This window comes from Ruditapes philippinarum, unplaced genomic scaffold, assembly GCF_026571515.1.
Source record: "Ruditapes philippinarum isolate M1 unplaced genomic scaffold, ASM2657151v2 ctg155_1_1_1_1, whole genome shotgun sequence".
Taxonomy (NCBI): Eukaryota; Metazoa; Mollusca; class Bivalvia; order Venerida; family Veneridae; genus Ruditapes; species Ruditapes philippinarum.
The window spans coordinates 116,612-133,924 of record NW_026865697.1 but is presented as its reverse complement, the minus strand read 5'-3'; the positions used below and the strand labels follow the sequence as shown (position 1 = coordinate 133,924).

Here is a 17,313-nt window from a genome sequence, read left to right as displayed (position 1 = left end):
TTGATACTTTATGTATAATAAATTCATTTACTAACATGTGTGAAACATAAATAGTAGACAGTTACTGTACTTTCTTGCATACATTATGTTTTCCCATTATTATGTTTCTTTATTTTCTTTAGATTCTATTTCTTGGTGAAGGAAATATATTTTATTATGTATTTTACTATTTTCTGCATAGAGAGTTCTGATAGGGTACTGGAAGAATGTCTTTGCAGGGACATTATTTTTGCTTTCTCAGCAAATACCGCAAAAGTACTTACTTACATGTGTACATGTAACTCGATCATCAGAATACTTGTATATCAAGTTATACAATCCAATTAAACCATATAATGGCTTAATTGAAATTATACATAACTTAATGGCTTACTAAAAAATAAAAAAAATAAAATCATTATTGAATATCTGTAATTCAGTAAGAATACTTGTATTATGTTTTAAAAAAAATTATGTTAACAATAAATTCTGATTTTTTTATGGTATGAGTAATACCATTTTTTACATAATAATTAAGTACAAAATATACTGTAATGTATGACAAAGTATATTTACAGATACATGTTCCTATATGCTAGGCTACCAGGGAAATATTCTTTTCTTTTCTTTAGTAATAACTAACATGTTTATCTTTTGTGGCAATAAATGCTTAAACTGTATGTTCATATTGGTGACAGACTTTCTTTCTTCTCGTTTTCTTAATTTATTAACCATAGCATTTTAACTGATTACTTGAATAATGTGGGACCTTCCTGTATCATATAGGTAATTGTGGTATTTAAAGTAAATCCAAGAATTGAGGGGAAATAAAATACTTATGGTATCAATTATATATGATATTCTAATGAATTACATGGTACAGTGAATTAAATGATTGATAAAGTAAGAAGAACGCTTTACCATACTATTGTTTTCTCCCTTTTACCGTAGTGAATAATACAGTTGGTGGTTGGTTTAGTACAATAACAAAGAGCATGAGCATGGATAATGATAGCATGACTGCTGAGCTCAAAATGTTAAACAAACTCGAGAAGGAGGCTGAAATCTTGCAAAAGTCATCTATGTCTAAATGTACACAGCAGACGTCATCAATGGAGGATATCGATCATACAGGTCAAACAAGTGCAAATATTTTTTCTCTCCATACATATGTATTTGTTGTATTTATTCTAATATTTGTTTAGGTGGTGTACATGGCTAATATGGTAATTATTGTTAATGCATTTGTCTGTCTTTTATTCTGTAAGTGTTCATGATCAGTTTGGGTACCAAAAATGAATATATCTATCTGCACTTTGAAGTTGGTGGTTCTACTTCATTGTTAAAGCTGATTGTTGCATAATTATCAAGGTTTAAGGGTCACAATGGTCACTTAAGCTTTATCTGTTGATATGTATTCTCAAACTGTTTTGCTGTAGTTCATTTTGAGTTCCTTATGAATCTCTTATAAAGCAAGTTACTTAGTAAAGGATATTATTAAAATAGACCTCAGATTTTGAAACTGTAGGCCCTTTCTGTTAATATTCAAAATTTGTGTTAAATAACATGTCACAAATAATTATATAATTAATAAGATGGTTGATTCATATTTAGAAATGGGGCTTGTTAATTCTGGTAACAGGTTTTATTAAGCTGTCACAAGCTAGGACAATGCTTAATCTAGCAATGGTCTCACATTGTAACATCTTGTCTTATTTTCTGTGAGTGGTCAAAGCTTTCTCTCTCTCATACTAATATAGACATTTCACTAAAAATTACAAATATTAATATCATAATTATACCATACTAGCATAATCACTAAAGTTTGCTTTGTATTGGCAGTTTAAACAGAATTTGTTGATATTTTTATTTCATTGCATGATAAAATGGCTGTAATTACTTCTTAGGGCTGAAATTTGGATTTTGCATCAGGATGCTTTTATAATTTTTAATTTGAGGGATTAAGTCGTTATGCTGCTTTATAATTGAGTAAATTATTAATTTGACTTATCATTTTTGCTAACAGAACATGTATAAATTGTGGGGAATAACATGCCTTAACATTTTATTTTGTATATACAGATCTCGAGTACAGACTTGACTACCAACTACGAGACAGTGGAGGTCTGACAAGTGGTTATATCTCCATGGTTACATCTCATACAGCATACTGGTCTAATAAAGACATCGCTTGTTTTATTCTTACACATCTACATCCAAGATTACAGGAAACATAGTTGTATCACACATGTACATACAGTGAAAACATCATAATTTGAGCCGCGTCATGACAAAACCAACATAATGGGTTTGCGACCAGCATGGATCCAGACCAGCCTGCGCCTTCGCACAGTCTGATCAGGATCCATGCTGTTTGCTTACCAACTCTATAACAAGTAGAGAAACCGATAGCGAACAGCATGGATCCTGATCAGACTGCGCAGATGCGCAGGCTGGTCTGGATCCATGCTGGTCCCAAACCCATTATGTTGGTTTTGTCGTGACACAGCTCATTTACTGGCAGATATTTTGTGGTTAAGGCAAATAAATGTGGCTGACTACATTGTAATGGAGACGGTAACATCTTACTTAGGCTGTTTTATAGATATCATATGTTATGCAATAGTAATGATTTTAAACTGGAACAAATAAATTACAACTTTTACTTTATCATAGATAAATTGACTAGTCTCTTAAACATATTTAGTCAACATTAAGTTTTTAAGCTTACAAGATGTCAGATTTTTGTCACTCCAGTTTGTCCTCTTGTCCTCGCAAACTGAAATAATAACATTTCTATAGTGACCTTCTTTCCTTTAGTATTTAAAGAATAATATGAAATGTATGGATACAAAGTCTGCCTAAAATTATTATGATTTCACTGTAAAATACAAACTGTTTAGAATTGTTACAGAGAAACTTCTTATTAGAGCTGTTATCTAAGGTTGTGGAATTTTTATTGTTATTCTCTAAAAAATAGCCATAGAATATAAACATAGGTTAGGTACTAAATTATATATTGAATACTGCTTGAAGCCAATCTATATAGTCAATCATTTTACAATCGATCATTTTACAACAAATTTCAGATTTTTTCTTATGAATATTTATGGCTTTGAAAATAAACAATATATCTATAATTGAGTAATTGGCCACGTTCCAGTTCATTTGAAGAAGAAAAACAACAAAAACAAAACATTCAATATTCATTTTAGAGGTTGAAACTGTTCAAATTTTAGATTGATGACTAACTGATGAATGTTTTATAAATTTATCAAACTGCTGTCCATATAAGCTTGCTTCTCTAATCAGTTAAGCTTAAGTTTTCTCATCATTTGAAGTATTTATATAAGTGTGCCAAACATAAGCTTCCTCTATATTATTGTTCTGTTCTGTAATGTGTTCTTTTATTAATTTGTAGCTTTGTAACTGCGAGCATTAATAGTGATTCGCTTATGCCAATATAATATCGTCAGACAAGTCGTCACATCTGTGCAGTCTGACTACTTTGTGTATTATAACCCCTCACAATTTTTGTAATGTTAGTTTCCCCTAGGCTATTGGGAGTTATTCTTACTGTTAATTCAAGTGTACCATGTGGCTAAAAATTTTGTACTACCAACTAATACACTTAAGTTTGAAAAGCAAGCAATAGATGATGTATAAATATGCATGGTATAAAATTCGATTTTTATGCGATTTTTGGCCGATTTGAGTGAAAAGCATTGCAACACTTTTCATTTTCTTGAACCAATTTTCACAATAAAATTGATTATTTCTGGAAAACGGAGTGAGCTAACAATCTTTAATTGTGTACACAAGTTATACAGGTCTAGACTTACATCTAGTTATACAAAAATCTTGAAAAAATATTTTCTGTTCCTTTATGTCAAAAAAAAAACTCAGTGGAGTCCCTTTAATTTGTAAAGTAAGTTTAAAAATAAGTAGCTAAAGGTTAAGGTAACAACAAATTTGTTGTTTATATTTAGGTACTGCAATGTTTGTAAAACTATTTTGTTTGTTTACTTATGCCACTAAAGGTGCTTGAACATATATAGATACATGTTGTTAATTGTACTGCCATGCAATGTTATAGCTCAAGGTGATCTTTGTTATGCATTTGACTCTTTCCTTACTAAATATCTTAAATGGACTTGTCCATCTTTCAGTTTGGACAAAACCATTCATCATTTTTAAGGGAAATTTTAAAATAACTACTGGCTGTGTCAGCTTATCTTATAGTCTGTACTGGTTGCACGGGTAGATTCATTTGCAGCCAGAAGGTAAGTTAAAATATTTCACAGGTCAGTCAGGTTTTTTTTTTTTTGAAAAATTATGGAACATGTTTTTACACACTCATAAAATGTATACTTATAATGATAGAATTGGCTATGCGACTACACAATTTGGTGCTTACATTTCTGAATATTGTCACTTAATTGCATTTTAAGGATTTTTTGTAATTTCTGCAAAGAATCCAGAAATGAAATTTTGCTTACCAGGTTTAAAAGGAACATTATGCTTATTTTTCATTGTCAATTGAGCTGAACTGCCCAAAAATCTGAAGATTGACTGTTTTTGATGATAATTAATCAAAAGTTGATAATGGAAAATGTCTAGCTTAAAATTAAATATGCCTAAAATGATAAAGACTTTCATGTTTTCATTAAAAAAAACCCAAAAAGATAACCAGAATTATTTCCAGTGAGTATTTTGGATAATTTAACTATATTATTTTTTAAATTTAAATTTTTTGCCTCATCTTTATTTTTGAAAAATTTTTATATGTCTTATATTTTGATTTTTGAGTTAAATTGAAGGGTAAAATGTTCACTATCTGTATGGTTATCCAGCTTTAAAACTAGTCTGCTGTATCAATGTTATCAGTGTTAGACATTAAGTATGAGTATTTAAGTAGTTCTAGAAGCTTGACAATCATCTCACATTCCAGTGCAAATTGTGTTGTTATGCCAAAATTCAGTTCCGGTACATTGTACTCTATAAGTTTTATCCTTAGACTTTTTTACAACAAATTGAAATATGTTTACCATTATTTTATACCTACATGTTGTTGCAGTGTTTTTGATGTTGTAGGACGTGATATTCTGTAATTTAAATGGTGCAATTTTATTTTTGAATATAATTCCCTGTTTTTATCTATTTGACATAGACATCCTTGTGTAATTTGACGTTTAAGTAATTTTATGTGTGTCATATTGAAAACATATAAAACATGCATGTATGTATAAACGATTTCTGTACATTTATCCATTAAATAATTTTTATGGAATTGCCCCTTTAAAAAAAGATCTTGAACTTGAACGTATGTTACATGAATATTTTATGGGTTATTTCTTGGTCACAGATAGAATAGCCTCTTTAAATTTTTATTGCAATGTATAGTCTTAGAATCAGGCCAGTCAAGACATCCATGTGTAGTTTGACCTGACTATATGTATTGCAAAGATTTAAATATTTTTATCTCAAAAATTTCAAAATTCATAAAAGACAGACCAAAAATTAAAAAAAAAACCAACAGATTATGAAAACTTAGAATGTCAAGCGGGTTCTTCACTTCAGTTGATAGATTTATATTAATATAACATGTAAAACAAAGAAATAATGAATTAATTCCCTGTGGCTATATTGTCTTTGAAATGGGTAACACTTGTATTTTAAGTGAATAACACTGGTACATATTTAACATTCTATTAATATATAAATATACATTCCAGTTACTCTCTGCAACAAGTAACATGTCTCATATGCTTCTTGCTAAACATTCCAGTACATGTAGCAGTTTTATAAGAAAGATAAATACTTGAACTCTGTTTAAGTCATTGTTTAAACAAAGATTAAGTTGAACAAGATTTTCTTGAAATCTTTTATAAATTTCTGACTTATAAATCTTGTATTTATAATTGCTAAGGGGAGACTTCTACTGTATTCATAAGTTCCAAAGAACATATTTTTGTATGTGACATATTGATAGAAAAAATATTAGTAATTTTGATATTGGCTATCCTACCAAAAACAAAATTGATTTTGTATTCTGAATTGACAGGGGAATGATTTTATAGTCAGTTGGTTATATAATAAATACCTTCATCATGTATTGTCATAAACATCTTAAAATACATATGATAAGTAATTTTCTTGTCTCAGAGTGCTTGAGTTATAATAAGGACTGTTAGTCATATCTGCTTATATTTTACCCCCGCACAACAAAGTTGTAAGGGGGGTATACTGGAATCAGCTTGTCCGTCCGTCCGGCTGTCCGTCCGGCCGTCCGTCCGTCGGTTTTTTCTTGTCCGCCCAATAACTTAAGATTCCTTTGACCCTTAGTCTTCATATTTGGCATGGAGCTTAGTCATGATTAGTAGATGGCCCCTATTGATTTTGAGGTCACTAGGTCAAAGGTCAAGGTCACAGGGGCCTTGACTTCAAAAAAGCTTGTACGCCCCAATAACTTAAGAATTCCTTTGACGCTTAGTCTTCATATTTGGCATGGAGGTTAGTCATGATTAGTAGATGACCCCTATTGATTTTGAGGTCACTAGGTCAAAGGTCAAGGTCACAGGGGCCTTGACTTCAAAAAAGCTTGTCCGCCCAATAACTTAAGATTCCTTTGACCCTTAGTCTTCATATTTGGCATGGAGGTTAGTCATGATTAGTAGATGACCCCTATTGATTTTGAGGTCACTAGGTCAAAGGTCAAGGTCACAGGGGCCTTGACTTCAAAAAGCTTGTCCGCCCAATAACTTAAGATTCCTTTGACCCTTAGTCTTCATATTTGACATGGAGGTTAGTCATGATTAGTAGATGACCCTATTGATTTTGAGGTCACCAGGTCAAAGGTCAAGGTCACAGGGGCCTTGACTGCAAAAAGCTTGTCTGCCCAATAACTTAAGATTCCTTTGACCTACAGTCGTCATATTTGGCATGGAGGTTAGTCATGATTAGTAGATGACCCCTATTGATTTTGAGGTCACCAGGTCAAAGGTCAAGGTCACAGGGACTTTGACTTCAAAAACTTTGTCTGCCCAATAACATTAGATTCCTTTGACCCACAGTCTTCATATTTGACATGGATGTTGATCATGATTAGTAGATGACCCCTTTTGATTTTGAGGTCACTGGATCAAAGGTCAAGGTCATAGGGACTTTGACTTCAAAAAGTTTGTCCACCCATTTACTTAAGATTCCTTTGACCCACAGTCTTCATATTTGGTATGGATGTTGATCATGACTATAAGGTGACCCCTATTGATTTTGAGGTCACTGGGTCAAAGGTCAAGGTCACAGGGACCTTGACAAAAAAAGCTTTTCTTCTCAATTGCTAAAGAATGTCCTGTCCGCAATGTATTGATTTTGACATTTTCACATTTGAAGCATGTAGAATACATAACTTAGCAATGCACTGGCTTAGTAACCTCAGATTTGGCAGGGAGGTTGTCATTGAGCTCTAAATGGCCACTGTTGATTCTGACAAAGTGGTATGCGGGGGTATTCACGCCATGATAGTGGCAGTTCTAGTTTACAATTATTGCAAAATGTGTATGTATTTTTTCTACTTTAATGCAGAAGTTTTTTCCTCAGTTAATATGTTCTATAGAATACTTACATTACATGAAGATGTAAAAGAAATTTACATGTATCTTGTGTTCAGTATATTTTTTTGGTCAGTTTAAAAATATCAGGTTTATTTACTTTGTTTGAAGTCTGAATTTTGTTAAGGTTTGAGACTTTATTTTACTGTTTGGTTCTACCTTTTCAGAGATATTACAAAACCCTCAATTACAAACTACTGAATTATTTTGTAAGATTGTGATTAATCTTGGTATAATAAACATAGGCAAAGTAGTAAAATCAGGTTTTCATTATATAACAGTAAGTGTTCTTGTTTTTACACTGTTTTCTTATGATTGAAAATATGGTGAATGTAACCTTTATGCAAGTTTGAAATTTCATTATGATAACAATAAGAAAATGAACAAATACTCATCTTCAGAATAAAAATGGCTAACTACTAGTCTGATACTATATTTTATTATATTGTTGTGCATGTCTCTAAGTTTACATCTTTGTGCAATAAATGCCGAGAATCTCATACTAGGGTATCATCAAAGATTGAACGTTTCAGTATTGTTAGAGCTGTAATACTTGTTATAAAGTTATATAAAATTGTCTTGTTGATATATATGTTTGTGTTTTCAAATTTTGTGTTTACAATTCCAAATTTTGTGTTTATGTTTCCAAATTTTATAAACAACTTATACATATATTTTCTTTACTAGTTAAAGCTGACACCTTTAATATACTTAGTATGAATATAAGCATCTATTCTGGTGTAATAGATTAACATGATTTTCAGTTTATGGTGGCAGTACTTTGCTTTTACATAAAGAGAGGAGTGGAAATATTAAAAAAAAAAGAAAATAGATAGAATTCTAGTACTAAAATCATGTGATATTGGTCATTTTGTAAGTAAGTTAGATTTTTTTCATGGGAAAAATAAACAAAAATAACCATAGAAGAACAAACATAAAAGACTCAGAGAAAAATTTATATGTTAGTTATTTTATTGAGATACTAGCATTTGTTACATTAAATATTAATCAGAAATGTTTGGATTGCTACAAGTACATAATTCATGTGTTCACAAATATTGATAATTAAACTTATGCTTTATTTTGGCCTAAACAGACAGTGATACAGCCAATAAATGTAATTTACATAAGTTATAACCATTAATTCAAACAAGGCAATCATTGTTCATGCACCAGCTTCTGTAAAATTGGCAATATATTTTGTAAGATTGTAAGATAATTGACAACTAATTTGTCTAAAATTGGAAATCACTTGTTTCTAATTGGCAAACTAAGGCAATTTCAGCATTATTTTCAGAGTTGAATAGATATAATACAGTATTTGTGTTTTATTGATGTTTTTTCATGGTATGCACTTGTTTAAAAGACTGCACTCAATATTGTATTTATTATTCAAACACATCAATACATGTTTAAGTTTTAATGTTGTTCCTTGAGGAATAAGTGTTTTGCTGGTTTATTTGTTCTTCAATTTCTATTATAGTGTTCTATAATTGTTCGATTTATTAATTTGCTCATGTGTATTAAAATAGCCAATTTTATTTGATATTTTGTTAACAACATAACTGCTTACTAAATCTAAAGCCTAATGATTGTTCTATACGCCTAAAAAGTTTCTGTTTATTTGAGATATTGAAATGTTACTTGTTTATATCCATTGCAATAAAAATGACAAATGATTAACTTTGAATAATATATGAGCCGCGTCATGACAAAACCAACATGAAAAACCATAATGGGTTTGCGACCAGCATGGATCCAGACCAGCCTGTGCATCCATGCAGTCTGATCAGGATCCATGCTGTTCGCTTACAAACTCTATAACAAGTAGAGAAACCGATAGCAAACAGCATGGATGCGCAGGCTGGTCTTGATCCATGCTGGTCGCAAACGCATTATGTTGGTTTTGTCATGACGCAGCTCAATTATATTCTTTTTGAAAAGTATGGAAAAGTTTGTTTGCATTGGTAACACTTAGCATACAATTTGTAGTTCTGATGAAATTTCAAATCATATTTTTCTGAATTATTTATGCTTTATGAAAGTCAGATTGTGGTTATATGATTATGATAAAACACAGATTCATATGCTATCTTAGCAGAAATATGTTAAATGTATACAATACTTTCTCTATAACATCTGGTTATTATAAAGAGACTGCACACCGTTAAACTTGACTTGCAAATGAAACGTGATAAAACATAATAAACATGATTGTATGTTTAAAGGGTACTTTTGTAATGTTATACTTTAATTATTTGAATGTAGTTTTACAGGTATACATTTTCGTATAAACTGCACAACCTATAGGATAATCTATGTGCATTTTCTTTATTTTTCTATATGCTTATACCTAGTTAGGTGCGCTAATTATGTCTCCCCCACCTCGGGGGGAGACATATTGTTTTTGCCCTGTCCGTCCGTCCGTCAGTCCGTCCGTCCGTCAGTCCGTCAGTCCGTCCGTCCGTCAGTCCGTCCGTCCGTCCATTCTTCGTTTCCGGACGATAACTAGAGTTCCTTTTGACCTACAGCCCTCAAACTTCATAGGATGATTGGTCTTATAGAGCTGATGATCCCTATTGTTTTTGGGGTCAGTAGGTCAAAGGTCAAGGTCACAGTGACCGTTGGTCAATTTCTCGTTTCCGGATGATAACTAGAGTTCCTTTTGACCTACAGCCCTCAAACTTCATAGGATGATTGGTCTTATAGAGCAGATGATCCCTATTGTTTTTGGGGTCAGTAGGTCAAAGGTCAAGGTCACAGTGACCGTTGGTCAATTTCTCGTTTCCGGATGATAACTAGAGTTCCTTTTGACCTACAGTCCTCAAACTTCATAGGATGATTGGTCTTATAGAGCTGATGATCCCTATTGTTTTTTGGGTCAGTAGGTCAAAGGTCAAGGTCACACTGACCGTTGGTCAATTTCTCGTTTCCGGATGATAACTAGAGTTCCTTTAGACCTACAGACCTCAAACTTCATAGGATGATTGGGCTTATTGAGCAGATGATCCCTATTGTTTTTGGGTCAGTAGTTCAAAGGTCAAGGTCACAGTGACCGTTGGTCAATTTCTCGTTTCCGGATGATAACTAGAGTTCCTTTTGACCTACAGCCCTCAAACTTCATAGGATGATTGGTCTTATAGAGCAGATGATCCCTATTGTTTTTGGGGTCAGTAGGTCAAAGGTCAAGGTCACAGTGACCGTTGGTCAATTTCTCGTTTCCGGATGATAACTAGAGTTCCTTTTGACCTACAGCCCTCAAACTTCATAGGATGATTGGTCTTATAGAGCAGATGTTCCCTATTGTTTTTGGGGTCAGTAGGTCAAAGGTCAAGGTCACAGTGCAGTGGGGGAGACATGCGCTTTTTTACAAAAGCATCCTCTAGTTTAAGCAATGTTTGGGCATAAAAAAGGTTTAATGATTTTGTTTAATTAAAATATTCTGGCCTTGCAATGTTTATTATCTGTGATAAATTGTATTACTTTAGCTTTTTTATATTTCATACAGTTTATGTTGTTTTTTGTATTAATACAACTTGTGTTGTTGAGAAACAATGTATTTATATGGGTATTAGCTTTTGTTTCTATATTAAACTTATAAACATGTATAATAGGCAAAAAGGTATTGGGAAATGAAAGTTTGAAATAGCAATTATTTTCTGTTAGTAATGTTACTATCAAAAGAAAAAAGCTTTAATATAATACACTTTGTTTTGTTTTTATTTGAAGAAACCAAGCTAATTTTTATAAAATATTACACTTGGCGTATGGCTTTTAACAGAATATTGTAGCATGGTAGTTTGTAAAACTGTTGCTTCAATAATACCAAGAAGTACCTTTTAAGAAGATACTTGTTCGTGGTAATACACTCAGAGGCACTTATAACCCGACACTGACATTTTTCTGTATAAATGCGTTATTTGTGAATGGATTTTGTTCAAATTTGGACTTTACAAATTTCAACATATCATACTTACTACTTCATGTAATTGGAATTATATTTACAATTCATCGATAAGAAAATAGAAAAAAAAGCAAAACAAATAGGCTACTGTAAAATGAAAAGTCACAAGATGACTGTAAAAATGGTAACACAATGAAAAAGTCTCTGAATCCCATTAAATCTGTATGTTTACCAGTTCTAACACTTTGTATGTCCTCCCAATTGGCTATAACAAAGTTTAAACACCTCTGCCTCACAGTTCTCTATTTCTAAATAAGGACTTGCTCGTGTTCCAGCAAATTGCGAGGAGCTTTTGGCCGCTTTTTCACAGGCCTGTTCAATTCAACCGACAATTGTGATGTTTAGATCTGGTGACTTGGAATGCAGGACTTGCTGGAACTCGAGGAAGCCCTTATTCCGGAATGGAGAAATATTCCCCAAGCCTTCACTGCGTCATAACCATGAGACAGGTGTTTACACTTTGTTATAGTCAGGGGATGACACAGAAAGTATTAGAACTGGTAATTATACAGAATCAGTTGGGTTTAGAGACTTCATTGTGTTACGATATCTACAGTCAATTTGATTTTTTCATTTTTCAGTTACATATTTGTTTTGTTATTTTCTCTATTTTCTTGTTAATGAATTGGAAGTAAAAGTCTAGATAAATAAGTATGATATGTTAAATTTTGTATGTTCAAAAACTGAACAAAATCTGTTCACAAATAACCAAGTTATACCGAAAAATGTAAGTGTCGGGTTATAAGTACCTCTGAGTGTACTAGCCAATTTCTGAGTGTTACCCTAATGTTGTATGTTTGAAAAAGTCTTGAATGGGTCTCTTACCTAATATAAAGAGTATCTTTGATTACTCAAACAAATTCACATTAGGGCCTTTCTTGAGTTGTTCTTGTTAATCTGAAGACAGGAGTTAGTGATAGAATATAGCAAGTATATTTAAGCAGTACATTTTCCTGTTCACACCCAAAATAATACAACACGAATTTTATATCCCTTATATTTACCGAAGTCGATGTGAATATTTAACTGGTAAACTGATCATAGCTGCAAGCTGTTTTGACATAATATGCATTTTAACTACAATAACTTATTTCAACGTATTATATGTCAGATTGTAAATCATATTTTGATGATTAAGGGATCATTTGACAGCATACTGCATATCATATTAAAAACTACCATTGTATAAATGCTATATTTATATGCAAACTTCCTGATTGCATATCAAAAAGAATACCCGTTCAAACTCGGGTCGTTTGATTATTCAAGAGTGTTCCCCTTTTCTCTCCAATATGTTTAGATAATTGACTTGAATCTGTATAATGTCAGTGCACTTAAATTATAGGTATACCATGCGCGGATACGAAAAACAGATACCAACGATCAAGTCAGTTAAAAATTTATATGAAACAAGAGGTCCATTATCGCTTAAGATCGCTCACCTGAGATTAAATGCTAGAAATGCACTACTTAAAAATCATTTTTATATTACACTGAATGTCGTTATAAGCAACAATTTTATTAAAAAGATTTTCTGAAAGGAAAAAAAGTATAAAGATTGATGAAAGACCGATGTGCAGACAATCATAAATATTTTTTCCTTGCAACTTCTCCTTTATTTCTCAACGGATTTTAACTTATTGGGTCTGTCAGGACAACTTATGTTTAAAATTTAAATGTGTCTTCCTATATGAGCCTACATTAAATAAACGAACCCTTGGTCGGGACAAATACTGATCCCAGAGGCATTATTTTTATTACTTTTGTAGAAGTCCACAATATCCAAATATCTAATCTTTGAGCATTGTAACTTAACATTGCTTTCCTATTAAAGTCTGTTAATAAAAAAGAGCGGTTTATAAATATATAAATTTGTTCTACTTCCACGGACAACGTACGGTATGCTGGTAGTTGTTGACAAGTATTTTTCCAATATATCAAGTAAAAGTCCACATAAAATAAGTAAATTCATAGATATAAAAGTTAACAGTACATTATTTATACATTTATATACTTTTTGTTATGGTTGTAGAAACCGAAAGTACAAATTGCCTACCAGTAATATTTGTACATCAGTGGGCATATTTAAATTAAAAATGGTTTTAGACATATGTTCAATCATAATTGTACTGATCGAAACAGACTTGATTTTCCTTTGGATGTCAAATATATGTTGGTTTGCGAAGTGCGTGTAAAAAAGTTGATTATAAATATAAATAAACTATACTGAGATAAACAATGCATCACTAGAAAATTTATTTCATTACAAATCTAGTGATATACTACACATGCATTTAACAAATCATGAAAATAATATAAATAACATTCGTTTTACATTATCAAAAGATTACACTCTCTGTTGCTGTTAACATTTGAAAACACGTTGTAGAACTACTTTCAATCCGTATTAACTCCGAGGTTATTATGAATAATAGCCGAGGACGTTCCGATTGCGTCAAGTCTATCTGTAAAGGACGGTTTGTTTGCATGGCTAAAATAGCTTACTCACAATTAAGGCGAAACAAATACGGTGGTTCTCAGATACATGCAAGGAATAACTTAAGTAGATCTGAGCTTTAGTCAGATTGTATGTAGTTATACTGCATTGAATTAACATATATACAAGTTTTAAGTACAAATACAGTCTCAATTCAAAATAAATTAATCATATACTCGACCCCTTAAATGTCCTCAACAATAATTATGATCTCGACAGTCAAAAATATTAAATAAGCTATAAGGTATTACATTTTATTAGTAAAAGGAGATATAATAAACAAATACATACACAGTAATCTCCCTTCGATTGAAATAAACATATATAAAGCTTTTAAATAAGTCAGTGTAACGCCTGAGAAAGCTATAACCTGCGTTCTGCACTGCACATCGTTATCATTCATTACATCGGTTCAAAGGATACAGACCGGACACGAAATCTTGAATGACTAAATGTAACCCTGAATGAGAAACCCTAAACTTGCGCTCTGTACATTGTCTCATTATGTTGCATGTTTTTATTTCATTTTGTTACAAAGATACAGAGCGGACATGAAATTGATAACAGACAGACGGACAGGTGCATCACATAATGCGGATTTTTTTACTTTATAATATCGACTTAAACAGTTATATTAAGTAAGTCAGTGTCCGGTTGTACCTGTTTAAATCATTTATTGCTTTTTATATTAGCGTCATCCATGCTTCAAAGAAGCGCTGGCAACACATTTGTTAAGAGTAATAAGATTTAAATAATTCTTATTTATGCATGAATTCTATTATCAAAATTTAAAACCTTAATTAAGAAATACAGTATTTCATGTCAACAAACATGTTATAACCACAAATTCAAACGCACGCACGCTAACACTCTAGTCATCATTAATCATTAATAAACAGTGATTGGCGGTACTAAACAATTAATTAGAAAATGATATATGATAATATGATAACAATGAATAAATTTTATACTATTTGCTTCACATTTCAACGCTACATTTTAGAACGAATACTGATACGAATAATTTATACATATTTTAAGTTGTCAGTTCATACATATGAAAAAACTCATAAGAAAACATATGTTTTGTTTACAAATTTCAACACATTTCACATAAATGTAAGCAACGTAAAAACGTAACGTACGGATTAACACGTTATGTTATCACAAAATAAACATGAACTTCATTATGCTTTAAGTCTTTCTATTTTTATCATATCAGCAAATTTTTCCGCGACTGCAATAACAGCTGCGTTTGTGTTGGCAGATGGAACTGCTGGAAGTACAGAGGCGTCGCAAACACGTAGATTTTTGATTCCTTGAACTTTCAAATCTAAGTCTACAACTCTAGTAGGATCTCCTTTCGTTCCCATCTTACATGTACTTGTTGAGTGATAGAAACTGACCGAAATATGACGGAGCATACATCGCCAGAAATCATCTGATCTAAATTCATGCTGAGAACAAAATGACGCCTTATTCATACCTAAGTCAGCTTTAATGCTTTTCATCGCTTCTGTTGACAACATTTCTTCAATTATACGAATTCCAGCTAGGAGAGCATTCTCATCTCGCCTGTCTTTTAGATGGTTTGTATCTAATATAGGACTGTCAAACGGATCAGTACTTTGTAATCGTACACTTCCGATGCCCTTTGGATGCACTAATGTTAACATGATATTAAATCCGGGTGTATTAACGTACGGGTAAATTAACTCACTTGCAACTGTTTCATTGTAACCAAGAAACTTGTTATCGCCGAAAGTAGTAGGTACTAAAAAGGCCATGAAGTCAGGCCGCTCTTTTCCAATCCTTGCCTTGTCAATATGAAGAAACGCGACACTGTCAGCTAGTGAAGTTAAAGGTCCTGTTCCAAACAATGTGTACTCAAGAAGAGCCCATATACTCTGTGCTTTTTGTTTATCCAAATGTACAGATTGGTTTATTCTAGAGGAAATTGCTATGCTTATATGGTCATCAAGCTTCTTTCCAACAGGTAAATCCTTTATTAATGGGATACCAACATTTTTTAAGTGATCTTTTGGTCCTACACCTGACAACATTAACAGTTTTGGCGAATTAAATGTGCCACCTGACAAAATAATGTCTCTCTTTGCCTTGACAAGTCGTTTTATTCCATTTTTTATAAAATAAACTCCTGTTGCAACACTGTTTTCAATTTTCATTTTTGTAACAAAACTATTTGTAGAAATATCAAGGTTTTCCTTTCTGCCAAATTTACCAAGGTATTCTAAACCGGTACTACTTCGAACTCCATTTCTTACTGTATTTTGGACACGGCTAACCCCAGTTTGGATTTTGCCATTATAATCCGTCTCTTTATAACCTAATGCTTTAAATGCCCTCATAAAATAATCAGTAAGAGGCGTAGATTCTGATTCTGTAACAGCAATTGGGCCACCCTTTCCATGGTAATCTGATGTTTCTAAATGCTCAATTTGAATATCCTCAGCTTTCTTGAAATATGGAAGTAAATCATTGAATCCCCATCCCTTGCAACCATATTTCTTTTCCCAATCATCGAAGTCGAAAGGACTGCCTCTGGAATACATGCACGCATTGATCAGACTTGACCCTCCAATACCTTTTCCTCTGTTGAGCACAGCTGTTTCATCTTTTAGCCCTAGAAACGCCCCTTCCTCCTTTTCGCTTTTATAGAGCCAGGCAAGATCTGAATGAAGATATTCAAAAGCTAAAACCGGTATGTGAACATTAGGGTCATAATCGAAATGTTCTCCGGCTTCAAGAAGAAGAACGCTATATTTGGAATCCTCTGACAATCTGGCCGCTAGAACGGAACCGGCCGATCCAGCACCCACAATTACATAGTCATATTCATCCTTTAATGTTTCAGTTATTAAAGTTTCTCCAAGGCTAGGTCTATTTCTATATCTTAACACCACTTGATACCCAATTGCTAATACAAATACAACAAATGCAGTAAACTTTGTAAATTCCATATCAACATTTGTCAGTTATTTTAAAACGAAAATGTTGTTCAAAAACTATAACGCTCTCCTGTAACTTATATACCCTTCAAAATATTAACTTATTACATCTACGGCACTGTTATTCATTCAGGTATGACTTAAATAAAGCCTTTACAGGTATGTTCATAAAGGTTGTAACTTGATATACCTTTTACGAATCGTTGCGCTCATATAATTTGTCGTTGTATTGAAATTTCAAATCATTTTATCTGAATTATTCATGGTTTAATAAACTCGGATTGTGGTTATATG

At 32.3% G+C, this 17,313-nt stretch overlaps 2 protein-coding genes across 2 annotated transcripts in view; one reads left to right on the top strand and one right to left on the bottom strand.

Moving 5' to 3' along the window:
- Positions 1 to 2,649, top strand: part of LOC132730024 (phospholipase DDHD1-like) — a 42,882-nt gene extending 40,233 nt beyond the window's left edge. Inside the window, 2 exon segments of the mRNA XM_060715868.1 lie at positions 931 to 1,113; positions 2,062 to 2,649. Of these exon segments, the coding sequence (XP_060571851.1) occupies positions 931 to 1,113; positions 2,062 to 2,216 (338 nt within the window). The 3' untranslated portion in view covers positions 2,217 to 2,649.
- A 12,588-nt stretch (positions 2,650 to 15,237) lies between these two features.
- On the bottom strand, positions 15,238 to 17,031 carry LOC132730026 (L-sorbose 1-dehydrogenase-like). Its single transcript, XM_060715871.1, has one exon. It carries the CDS (start codon positions 17,029 to 17,031, stop codon positions 15,238 to 15,240), a length of 1,794 nt encoding a protein of 597 aa, XP_060571854.1.
- Between the last annotated feature and the right edge of the window lie 282 nt (positions 17,032 to 17,313).

Coding starts and splice junctions, on each gene's coding strand:
- LOC132730026 (XM_060715871.1), bottom strand. CDS start 17,031: ATGGAATTTACAAAGTTTACTGCATTTGTTGTATTTGTATTAGCAATT.